The following is a 13,575-nucleotide window of genomic DNA, read 5'->3' as shown; positions in this document are numbered from 1 at the left end:
TTAAATTGCGATTCTCACGATTCTTTGATATTGCTGATTTTTGTAGATTTAACACAAAATGAATGTATAAAGCTTATTTTTTTGCTCGTCATTTTTCTCGATTTCAATGAGGAAAAAAAAAACACAGTAGCCAGACCATCATTTTGCTGCTATAATGCCCATGAATACAAGTATAATGATCAATAAAAACAATAAAAGTGACAAAATTTTTTATAATGGATTATTTTGATTTATTTAAAAGAAATCAATTTTTTTTTTAAACAAAAAAATCAATTTTAAAATGTGAAGCAAAATAATCCCGATCTTCGATTTTTCAATTCAATTTTCCTACCCCTAATAATATACAAAGGAAAAATCTATATGTTCGAAAAGGAGTAGAAGAAGTGTAAAACTTATTGAATCCTACCCCTTTTTCTAATTGTCAATGTTGCACATCACATAGTCACACTAACTATAAGCATAAATCCACATGTAAATACAGAATTACAGCTTCAGACATCAGAGCATGCATTTCAGCCGAGCCCCCATTATAGGCCAGACAAGATCTTAACTCACACATAATCAGACAACATTATCCATGATCATGCAATCCAAAACATAGCAACAAACAGTACTCTATCATACTTGTTACGATTAACAATCATCTGTGCCTCAACCCTACAACGTTAGTAAAGCTTTGTAAGTAAATGTGAATTCAATACCCAACTATGAATATCCCACATAAAAATTAACACTACATATTTTATGTTTGTACACATAAAGCTGCAGGAATAGTAATTAACCCTACATATTTTATATTTGTACACATAAAGCTGCAGAAGTAGTAATTAAACAAGCACGTAAATCCTTCAGTACTAAGGAAGAGTAAACATTGACAAACCCTCTCTGATGATGAAGATATCAGTCAGTTTATCCGAGTTAAAATCTCCAAAAGCTGCCACCGTCCCATTATTCTCGCTTTTGAAAAGCTCCGCAGTGACATCCTGAAGAGCAAAGGAGTTATACTGTCCTAATAAAAGAAATAAAAACGCCAAAGTGCTTGATTTAATCAACCACATCCTTCTTCTGCTACAGCTCCTCACAACAACACCACCTGTAATACGGCGTGGTGCTTTACAGCACACAGAAACGGCACCGTCTTATGACTTAAAATATTAAAATGTGCGTCTAATATTAAAATACATAGTCTTGTATTTGTTTTTTGTTGTTAATAAGGTTGAAATAGTTTGGGAAAAAAGCACATACAATGCCAAAATTAGAGCTTTTTTTTACGTCAGTGTCGTGCTTAAGACCAGTTTGACAGCTGCGTCAAGCTAACGGAAGGATAGAAAGGAAGGACGGAAACTGTTCTTCAAAATAAAAACACAACATTTTCACGTTTAAAGTTGTTCACTACAATGTTCGGAATGTCAAATCATAATATTGAAATTACGTTGTTGAAGTCAACTCAAGTTTCTCGAAAATGTTTTCATAAAAACTCATAGTTATTTTTACTATCTTAATCATCCCGCACGCCGTCACTTATTGTGAAGGAAGTCAACCGGAGATGCTTTTAGTCATTCATTAAACTTTACACAGTGTAAACATGGCGAGCCTGGCAGATGTCGGCTGGAAACTCCTGGAATTCAAAGCCCGATCAAAAAGATCAGGTCTGACTCACTATTTTGCATACCATGTGAAATGCCTGTTCATTTCTGTTGTGGCAGAGCTTGTGTTTGTAAAGCATCTGTACTCGTGCTTAAATACGTCTCGATGTGCACATTTATTTTGCCAACTGCAGCGATGGTGCAAGCATGAAAGGTCAGAGGTGGCCATGGGCAGCATTTGGGGGCTATTTTAAGAGCTTCTCACTAGGTCACAATTCACTCTTACATCTCAGCAACATTTTACTGACTTGTGTTAAAGTGTTGCGTTAAAGCCTTATCTGCAGAACCTGTTGGGCCTTAAAAAACCTGGTACACTGTGTACTCTGGTAGAGTTCACAGTGAAAACCAAAAACATCCCAGAAAGTGATATTTTTTTCCATACCAGAGAGGAATATTGTCCCATTTAAAGAAAAAAGTTACCTTGCAAAGTGAAGGTGTAGATGACATTTCTGTCATCATCAGGATCATGTAGGGTGCACCTGCCCCCCCCCCCCCCCCCCCCCCCACACTTTTCATAATTCCCATTTGACAGCTTTGTTAACAGCAGCTTTGTGAAACCACAACATTTAGTAGGCTTATAAATGTCAAAACTTTAATTATGTAGTTCTTTTAGTTTTTCTTCTTTTCATCATTGCATTTTCATTGTAGCGCCGTGGTTGTGTCTTTCAGAAGTTAAGATGACATTAACTCCCAAGCAGAACAAAAATCTGTTGTAATACAGTATGTTGCATGTTCATGATCACCATCGCCCCAGATTTTAATTCATTGTTAATTCATGCATGTGTAAAAATCTAACGCTGTGCTACTAACTCCTTCCTGTGAATTGCAGTAGATTTCTGATTTATCAGAGAGACGATTGGCCTTAATTTCCCCTTTTGAGAATGGCTGTTTCAGTGGCTGCGAATACCCAGCCTCGTCGGAAAGTGGACAGACTCGGTAAGTATTCAACTGATGTGAGAATAACGGTGCAGGTGGCCTCAGACACAAGGCCGTTTGGTGATTATGGCGCATTCAGAAAGGTTGTTGTTCTTCACACGTTACTCCACAGTGACAAAACAAGCATGGGTTAATGGAGCGTTTTCCTCTTTAACCGATGACAAAAACCCTGCAGTTCCCCATTTCTATAACTAATTAGACTCCTTGTCATGATGCTCACTGTTGAGCTGAAGTCCAAGGGTGTCCATCCACAATCCTGCCGGTTCTCCATGCATCCCTGCTGCAACACACCTGACTCATAATAATCAGTCAGTGTGCAGAACTTTATAGGCTGCCGGATCCATTCAATGTAAGCCAGGTGTGTGTTGGAAAAGAGATCCATCAAAAACCTGCAGGACAGCAGCCCTCGTGGACTGACTTTAGACACCCCAGCTGTAGCCCATCCTGCTTCCATCAGAGGCCGTTCAGTACTTTACAATAATAAGCGTTCATTTGGGTCTAATTCAGCTAATTTAATGCAGTGAACAGGCACATGATTGTTTGCATGAAGTCTACCAAAAACTAACAGCGTTGCTTACTTAAAAAGCCAAATTATTGGGTCATATGAACTGTCAGTGGACTTGGAAAACATGACCACGTTTAAGCGCAGATCAGAAGAGGGTGAAACAGCAAAACTGGCTCCATCATTCTGAAACAGAGGAAGCTTGAAACCATCAAGGCTTCATATATGTAGCTATCCAGTTAGGCTGAATCATTAGGGACATTGTATTGGTCAGAGTGATAAACAACCAATAAGCACTGGTTCTCTTGTCTTCACAGAGCGTCTTTGTACAGAAAGAAAAGCTTATAGAAGAACGCTCATTAGCGCAATGCCCCCCCAGTCGGGAGTTCATGGTAGAGTGGTCGGGCAGAAACCTTTACTCACTAAATGGTCCATGACAGCCTGCTGGGAATTTAACAAAACCACTGTGAAAAGACTGACTGGGAAGTAAAATCTTCTAATCTGATAAAACGAAGTTCAAACTTTCTGGTGCTGTTACCATGAATCCATAAAACAAGTGGTTGGTAACCATCACACGGTGATCCTCCCTATAATCAAACATGGTAAAGGCAGCCTCATCCTACGGGAATGTTTTTATACATCAGTTATTGGAAACTCTGCAGTACAGATCAGGTTACTAGGGATCTTTGGCAGGCAGAAATGTTTGCACCCGGTCAGTAAAACACAGGCGTTGTTTCAGTAGCTGTACTGGAATGAACCATTGTGAGTCTGGATCTGTACTTGGACTGGTAATGGACTCAAACTGCTTTGCACTTACTGCTCCGATCCAGCCTGGATGAGTTTAAACTTTGCTGTGAAGAGAAAAACTTCTAAAAGTTCGATTTTCAGAGCTTGCAGGAGTATTTCCACCAGGACCGTAGCATGTCATCGTTTCCAAAGCTTCTTTTACCAGAACCCACAGAATGTGCTTGTAAATGAGGACTTTCTGTCCTGAATATGCTTTAAAAATGACTCGGCAGTTCTGGTTTTGTTGTGTCATTGTGGAGAATTGTGTGAAGTCTGAAAAAAGATCTCTGTACTGGAGCTTACATTAGGAATGTTACATCCTTTTAGTCCTTGGCTGTAAAATGCATTTAATCAACAATATATGGGGTTTTTTTGGGCCAAAACTTCTCTTAATACAGAGACATGATGCTTTTCCAGTCAAGCTTAAAAAGTGGCATAAAAGAGAACCTACAGGACAATAAATATGTATTGGGTTCATTTTTTTTAAAACCCACAGTCCACGTTTTTCCTGTTCATATGTAAGAAATGAAAAAGGGATTCCTGGACTTCCATTACACTTTTTTTTTTTAATGTGTTATCTTTAAAAAGAGATGGATAGGCTTTGTCCCTTGCAACTTTTAAGCTGATGGAAATTATGCTAATTTGAGTAAGAATGTGAATTCTTCAGTACCTGTGGTATTGACCCAAGGTCGATTCCATTAAAATGCAAATCTAACAAAGTAAAAAGTGTCTGAAAATAGAGAAAGTCCTACTGAGAGGGGTTTCCTCCAACTCCTGCTCTCCTCCTCTCAGCTCAGAGGGAGAAGCGTCGCTTTACAACGTTAAACTTTTAGCTGTGGGCATGTGTTTTGTTTTGTCTGCTGAGCCTGTTGTGATGCAGTGTGTTGCAGTGAAAACTCAGGTTACTGAAATTTTTCTTTTTTAAATAATTTTTTCTTCACTGCCTCTTTTTCAAGTGTAAATTGAAAACAGAGGGGAGGTTTTTAATTAATGTCAACTTTCCATGGAGACATGCTGTATTAATGACCATGAGGACGGAGGATTGAAACTAATGTGTCGGTCCTTTTCCTAAAAAACACATTTGCTATTGAAGCACCAGTTTCTGGACAGACTTGTGATGGTTTGGGTTTAATAGACGTGTCTGTCCTCAGGCTCCATCTATGAACCTCTTAAGTTGTCCAATCTCCAGCGGGACGACGAGCCCCTATGGGAGAAGCTGGACCGCTACTACAGTGCTAGTAAGTACACACACTGCGATGTAACTCAGAAACGTGATAACCTGCAGATAAAACACCTTCCAGTGACCGCAGAGAAACACTCTTTTTATTTATTTTTTTTAAACGGCTTGTGATTCTCAAGATCACTCAATATTGGTGATTTTTGTAGATGAAAACAAAATAAATATACAAAACTTGTTATGTTCGTCATTTTTCTTCATTTAAATTAGGAAAAAACAACACAGTAGCCAAACCATTATTCTGCTGCTATAATGCTCAGGATGACAAGTAAAAAGATCAATAAAAACAATGAAAATTACAACAATTTTTATAATGGATTATTTAAAAAAAAACATTTTTGAACAAAAAAATGGATTTTAAAATTGTGAAGCAAAAAATCCTTTTTTATTTTCAATTTGATTTTCCCACCTCTAGTTTATACTTCGAAAACCCAAATGCCACAGTGACGTGTGAAAGAAAGTCCTGCAGCGCTCATAGTGACAAAACTGCGACAATATATTTGAATAAAAGTGAAAATGATTGCAGGGATACTGAAAATACTAACACAGATAATAATAATGCTGATGGTAATAAATAAAATATTGTAGTAATAATAATATTAATAACAATGACAGTGGCTGTGTACAGATGTCCACTCTATTCCCTACATAGTGCCCTGTTTAGACACATCATTTCATAGGTGTGTTCGAATTTCCAGAGAGAAAAAAAGTAGTGCACTCAAAATTACCCACAATGCATCTTGCAAAGTAGTGAGCATCAATGGTCACTCGACGGGTCGATATAGACCACAATGCATTGCAGGCAGGAGCTCAAAGTGTCGAAAGTGACACAAAAGTCAAAGCAGGTTAAGAAAAAAAAGAAGATTATTGATTTTACATCCTTATTTGATGAATAGAAAGAATAAAATGCAATATAAGAAAATACATTTTTTTACACTCGTGTTTGGAATGACGCGTGATGGTTGCTGTGGTGATGGCTGGCGTGATCTGCGACGAGGAGAAAACAGCCAACCTCCTGTCCGAATTGCCAACATGAGTGGACTATGTAGTGTCCTATATGTAAATGTGAGGTTTTGGGAATAGTGTGGACATTCGGACGCAGCCTGTGAGAGTTTTTATTTAAAACAACACTACGTCAGTTTCCAGCTTTAAAACCCGGCGCTTCTGACTCGTTCTGATGGTACACTAATGATGTTCATTCATTGAGCCGTTGTTGCCCTGCAGTGTCCCGAGTCGAGACAACCACATTTCTCAATGTTTTTTTCCAGGCTGGAGCATCACGGTTCAGCTGGGTTTTACTTTCCAGTGCTGCGGAACAACTGGATTTCCAACCCTTAGCCATTTCTAACATTTTAGCAAAAAAAAAAAAAAAAAAAAAAGCAAAAGTACTTTTTTGGAGCAAGTGATTTTACTGGAAGACAAGGAAGAAAGTGACAAATCAAGAGGACAGTGAGTCAACATTGGACTGACATTTACTGGTTAGGCAGAGCTCAGAGAAGAGACAGGATGCAAGATGAATACTGAGTTATAGGCTTCAGTATGAGGCGCCACCGTGTTCAGTAATACTGATCAGTAGTACTACTCTACTAAGGTTAATACCAGGGTTTTAAATAGCACCAACACAACACAGTTTTTAAGATGTGTCTCGTTAGAGCCAGATGTTGGACTTTACTTCACCATGGCAATCTCAAAAACAGCTCTTATCTCAACTCATAGACATAAGTGGCTTTTCAAATCCCTGTTCTGCACACTTTAAAAGATTATTTAGTCAAATTCAACCAGGATGCAAGAGATGGGAGACGAGTAGTTTCAGCAATCCTACTAGGTTTTCTCCAAGAATCACATCGTCTCGTCCTGCCTGCAGTTATCTTTATTACATTACAGGAATCACACACACCTCACTTCTGTGTTTAACTTTGTATGCCTTAAAACCTTAAAAACATAAAGAAAACAAAACCCTGCGATGGACTGGCGAGCTGTCCAGGGTGGACCCTTCCTTTCCTCCAAAGAATGCTGGGACAGGCTCCAGCTTTCCTGCTATCTTCATCGGATTAAGCGGTTTGGATAATGAATGAATGAAAGAAAACAAAAGCTTTTCGTCCTCAGTGTTCAGAGTTATGCAGCCAATAGCTGAAGTTCACCTGCAAGTTGTCAAAGAAGCAGACTGCTGATTTTACTGCTGCTCAGTTGAACCTGACCTCTGAACTGTGTGGACAGATGACAGTTTCGTATTTTTAATGGTTCATCTTTACAGAAATGCAAAACTAAGTGTTAGAAGTTTTACTTTACTCGTAGGGTGTAAATAAATGTGTATCCCTGCACATTTTCTTTATTTTAAACACCTGCTGATGATTGACATGCTGAGAGCCAACAGCGAGTGTTTGATCACACGCTGTGAGGCTGGATAGAAAAACCTCATTCATTGTTTCAGGAGCAGATTGGTTTTTCTTTTCTGTGTATGTGTGGCTCGTTCAGATAGCATGTTCACAATGGTGAGCTAAAGCATAGAAAGGTTCGCAGTTGTCTTTGTCATTTGCCAATGGGCTCAAACTGCAGCCAGAGTTTCAGTGACGTCATCTTGCATACAGTATTGTTGAGAGAAATTGAGAAGTCAGTGATGGAGGACTGTAATGTTCTGGCTCATTATGTTTTAAGCAATAACTGCAGCTTTGAAATGCGTTGTGAGCATATGAGAGCTTCTGATGTCTGACTTGAGTTTGCAGCATTCGAATGGAAAGTTTGTGCAGGATCCTGTGAGCATGTCCACTCAGACACGAATGGCAAACTCGCTGGTGAAAGTAGGAGAGTGGGGACAGTTTTTTGTCTGTATTAAGTCATGATCATACCAGACGTCAACAGAGAAGCACAATGTCCCACATGGTGGGGAGTTCAGGCCTACAAATGTGAAAGGTGGTCTCAGATCGATGGTCTGAAACAAGCTGGAAGTTTTTCAGAACTCAGGAAGGGCACAGAGTTGGTGATGGATGGCTGGTGCAGCCCAGTGCAGGTGATAATTCTAGGATATGTAATCAGTAAAGGAGGCTGCAGCTTCACTGCAGGAGAGATAAATACACATTAGCACTGATTGCTGAATTACCAGCAGCTGAGTGCGACAATGTGTCAGCGGTGGGACATGACCACCACACACAGAAACCTCCACATGTAGAATTATTTTTTAGTTTTAACCCTTTAACTTTCACACTAACAGTAAGGCTGGAGAAAAATGTTTTTTTTTTTTTTTCAATTGTTTTGGAAAAGAATAAATATTTTTAGAAAATGGTAGAAATGTTAAAAAGAAGTTAATATTAATGTAACAACAGTGAAATGGTTGAAATGTCAGTAGTGTCATAACAAACACTTAGTTTGGGTTTTGCATACCCAAACCAGTTGGTACAGATTCTCAGGCAGGTTTATTTCTACATTTTTCTAAAAAAAGTTCATCAAAGTCACTGCAAATTTACCTCTGCCAAATGGTGGACCAGAACCTTAGAGGGTTAAAGAAATATAATAAAATAAAAATCTGATACACTTGGGCCTTAATTTCTGTGTCCATTCAGAGCACACTTTTATAGTTGAAGCAAATATACTTGAGTTTAGATTTAAGAAGCCTTTGTCTCTGGTTCTGTTACCAGTCCGTCCGTCCAGCCATGGTGTGGTCCAGCTGGTGTACGGAGTATACCCACTTATTTTTCAGTCAGCATTGATTATACCTGCTTCTAAACCCCCTGTGATGCTGCTTTCACATTTACAAACATCCCTACACATGTAGCTACGTCGCCCAGTAGCTCAGCTAAGGCTACCGATGCTACACTGGTGCCGTTAGCCATTAGCTGCATTAACTTTAGCTTGAATATAGACATAATAAAGCTATATGTGTCTATGTCCATGTGCCTGTCTCTCACTAGTCTGTGTGCCAGTATTGGTTTAGTCATTCCATAACTCTTCCTCCCTAAACGTGAAGAGCAAAAATCATGTAACAATGAGCAAATATACTGATGGATTTTTGGGGTAAACTAGAGTCGTCTTACATGTCACTTTTTCTGAAACAGAATTATTCAAGACTACTTTTTTTCTGTTATTAAAATGATGGCAAAAAATTGAGAGTATACCCACTTTTTGAGGGACCACTCCATCCATCCATCCATTTTCCTAACCGCTTAGCCCAGTTCAGGGTCGCGGGAAGCAATCGTTGAGCGAAAGGCAGTGTACACCCTGGACAGTCCATCCCAGTCTATGTAACATGACAGAAACTGCTACTTATGTGCAATATGTAAGCTTGTCGACTGTGTTTATTTTTGCTGTTTATTTTGTGACATTTTCCTACCAACCATTATGTTGCTGTTTAATGGAAATAGGAGGAATATACAATGATTGTGGAGAAACCTTGTACAACATGCGTCTTGAATAAACCATATTGTGAAGAGGTAACATGAATGCTTCACTTTTCCTGCTCTCTGCACCAGCATTTATTACCAAATCAGCACAAACAAGATGTGTAGAATGGAGATTCATGTGTAAGAACAGGCATAGCTCACTGTTGAATATTACATCTGTGTTGGCAAAGGAGTCTGAAAAGAGTGTAGTTGTGTAGTTTTTGACCCAGTATTTTAAAACTGTTGTTTTTTTTATAGCTGTGGACCAACATACCATCAGTTTTCCATGTTTTGTCACAAGATTGTGAGGGTCGACAAAGGTCAAACTTAAAAGTTTGTTATATTTCCCAGCTGCTATCAGATTGGATGCTACAGGGCCGGTACATCTGCTACAGACGAGGCTATGATTCTTATCTCTCCATAGGAGTTTGGACTTGTTTTTATAAAATACATTTTCTCTTTGTTTTTCCTTATAATGACAAACTGAATTCCCCCTCCTTTTTATTTTACAGGGAAATCAATAGAAGTAGAGCCAGAGAGCAACAGAGGGGATAAGCCGAACACACCACTTCATCAAAGCAGATATAGCTGGCTTTAGTATGCAGTGGACAGGCTCATGGTCTGCCTGGGCTGCATGTGTCTATAAGACTCTGGTAATACAGTTGAGCACGCTGTCCCCGAGGGTCACCACAGTGGTCAAAACTCGACTTTTCTAAGTTGCTCGCACTGAAAATGGAAAGGTCCACTGCAGACGGTGTCTTTAAAATGTCATTTTCTTTAGTTTTCTTATTTGTGCTCTTGTTCAAGACAAATGATGTCACCATATGTGCACATTAGATGAGTCCAAATTTGCTCGTTGTTTGCTGTGTGTGTGTGTGTGTGTGTGTGTGTGTGTGTGTGTGTGTAAATCATCCAGTGTTTATGATAGGGACAAATATCCCTGTTGCTGTACCTGTTAAGTGTAAGGCCGTCTTCAGTCACGTGACTTTAGTAGGTTCGTGTGTTTCTAGTTAATGAAATGGCCAAAGAAAAAGCCAAAAGAACATCTTTGAAATGAAAATCCAGAACAATCTGAGTATTATTGTCACATCGTAGATGTTTAATAGCTTTTAAAGCTGATTTGTGTAATGACATAGATCCTTATATGTTAACCAGAAAAGATTTAAGCTTTGAATGTAAGAAATAGCTCTGTGATGGACTGGCGAGCTATCCAGGGTCTACCCTGCCTTTCGCCCAAAGACTACTGGGATAGGCTCCATCTTCCCTGCCACCCTTAATCGGACTAAGCGGTTACGAGAATGGTTGGATGGATGGATGTAAGAAATAAGGCTCCAGTTTCCCCACGTACCCATTGCTGTTGATGTTTAGGGTAAACATACCATGACAATGGTTTCACAAACTCATGGCCTATCAGAGGAGCCCAGTCTGTCATTGTTTTGCAGATTGCAAGGACATCCTGGAAACTGAAGCAAATACACTAGCTTCTGTTGGAAATCATTCAACGTGTTGCCACCTTCTTGCTTAGTGACCCCTCACTTCATGAGTCACACAGCAGCTTGAGCTTCTATCCCCCCATGATGGTTATTTTATCCACAAAATATCAGAAACTAACAGGGAAGGACTCTAAGCAGCTAAGGTAAATTGATTTAATCCAGTAGAGCCCAATGTGACATATTTTAGACAGACAGTTTCTGAGACATTTTGCATTACTTTATGGTAAAAACATTGCTCAAAATCTTGTTGAACACAATCTAATACCTTTTCTTCCACCCCTGAATAGATAACAGTTTACACTGTAATAGTTTTAACATATCGCATAATAGTAAATGGTAAATGTTCCCACCCCAATTTATTTATTCTTATTTTCTTTTTTTAAAGGGACGAATAAGAACCTTGTATTAAAAATGGTACTTTTCTTATCTTTTTTTTTCAAAGGATCAGGCCTTTAAAGGGTTGAAAACCTTTACCAAAGTGATCATTGCAATGTTCCTTTGGATTCCAACAAGACGTTCATGTGCCATTTTTTTGTCTTTTCCTAGAACCCTTCAATAAGTTTAGGAATTCAGGATTGGAACAGTGAAAAACGGCTCAAATGTAGGCATTTTTTAGCTTGCCAAACACATTAGGGTCTACAATGAGTTTGATTGCCCACCACTTTAAGAGGATATGGTGCTATGCCCCCTTCCTAACCCGTGCACAACTCTTGAACTGGATATCCTCTGAAACCCAGCTATAAATAACAAAAAGTACAGCCTTGTCCTTACTGCTAATCTAAATTAGCATCAGTTTACGGACTGAATCTGCCAAAAAGAAAATGAAAAGTCATGTCACAGCATCTACTAGTTGGTTTTGTAGTCTAGCGCTAGGCTAACCAGTAGCAGCTGTACAGATGTAGCTTTGTTGTGTAGCGCTAGGCTAACCAGCAGCAACTGTACAGATGTAGTTTTGTCATGTAGCGCTGGCCTAACCAGCACCAGCTGTACAGATGTAGTTTCGTCGTGTCGCGCTAAACTAACCAGCAGCAGCTATACAGACGTAGTTTCGTCGTGTAGCGCTAGGCTAACCAGCAGCAGCTGTACAGACGTAGTTTTGTCATTAGAATTTAAACTAATTGAAAGCAGCTCTAAAAAGAAGGGTTTATGTCGGGATTAATCATCGAGGAGGCGTGCATTACACTGCACATGTGGTGTTCTAGTTGTTTAATCCGCTTATACCATGGTACACAGTAAACATTTTATGACAAAAGTTTATTTCTTTTTTATAAAACTTACTAAATATGCTAAAGTATAGGAACTATTTTATGTTGGCATCAATGTATTTCTTATGCTAAACAACCATTGTTAAGCTACAGCACGTTTTTCTCATTCACCTGTCAAAAGCCAGCTGATCTCAACCAGTTAAATAATTCGTTGCTATGGTTACCCTGGTAATGCAGTTATACAACAGTGATTTAACAGTAAAAGTCTGCTGTTAAAGTTACTCTTTATGGTTAATGGAGAATGGCTTAACTTCTGTCCATAGCTCTTTGGTCAGTGCATCATTTACCCTGATTTGGCAAAGGGCTAATTTCAAGAAGTGCTTTGCTGTGCACTTCGGATGCATTACAGTGACAAACTAATGGGCAGTTCTCATTGAAAGATCTAAGGAGCATCAATTTGTCCTGCTGCAGTCCCACCAGTTTATAATGAAAATGTTTCACAACACGAATGATATATTTGCAAGTACACAACCCCAGCATCTTTAACTCCTTTTGCCATCTTTTTTTTTTTGTATGTGGCTGGATATTGCAGGATATTTGTTAATAAGTGACAACTCTGAAATAATTTAATGAAATACAAATGAAGTCAAGTATAGAAGAAGTCACACAACCTTTTGCATTTATTTTTGTACAGATTGTTGTTTTAAAAATTAAATAGGCTTGATGATTATTGAAGGAAAAATTTAATTAAGTCATGGGAGAGAATAATTTATTACAATAAAGGAGTTTATATTGCTGGTGAAAGAGTTAGGAGATGCTTAGACAGTCGAGATGCCGAGGGGATCCCAGATGTGGAGGAAGTTTGAATAAAAGTAAGTCTAAAAGACAGAATTACAATCATTAATGAGAGAAATCCTGCAAAAAAAACCCAAACAAACCTGCATGAAGTAATCTGACGATGCACTGGAGTACATGTATACCTTATTTGATATACTGATAACGACTCCACAGTGTCTTGGCTTTTATATATTCCTGTTCATACTCCAGTATTCCTGTTTGTTGCATGTTTACATCTTAATTTGTTCCCTTGCAGTGATAAAAAATCCCAAAGATCCATATTTGTTTTGTTCTGGATTGTAGTTTCCAGGATTTTGCTGGGATTGGATCTATCTTTGATGTTATGTAAAACTTGTTGGGAACTTCTCCTGTACATGTTTGCCAAGCAGGCTGACCATTTTCTGTGGAATTTTATATATATATATATATATATATATATATATATATATATATATATATATATATATATATATGTATATATATATATATATATATATATATATATATATATATATATATGTATATATGTATATATGTATATATGTATATAGGCTAAAAAT

At 38.4% G+C, this 13,575-nt stretch overlaps 1 protein-coding gene across 2 annotated transcripts in view; it reads left to right on the top strand.

Annotated features, from left to right (window-relative positions):
* Positions 1-1,580: 1,580 nt before the first annotated feature.
* The window catches only part of phkb (phosphorylase kinase, beta), a 152,450-nt gene continuing 140,455 nt past the window's right edge, over positions 1,581-13,575 (top strand). For both annotated transcript variants that reach the window (XM_079239387.1, XM_079239388.1), the window contains exons 1-2: positions 1,581-1,649; positions 5,022-5,108. In XM_079239387.1, coding sequence (XP_079095513.1) covers positions 1,586-1,649; positions 5,022-5,108 — 151 coding nt within the window. In that variant the 5' untranslated portion in view covers positions 1,581-1,585. The remainder of the gene's footprint in view (positions 1,650-5,021; positions 5,109-13,575) is intronic.

This window comes from Telmatherina bonti, assembly GCF_933228915.1.
Source record: "Telmatherina bonti genome assembly, chromosome: 1".
Lineage (NCBI taxonomy): Eukaryota > Metazoa > Chordata > Actinopteri > Atheriniformes > Telmatherinidae > Telmatherina > Telmatherina bonti.
Note: the sequence above shows the minus strand (reverse complement) of the source record. Positions and strands in the feature narration are given on the sequence as shown.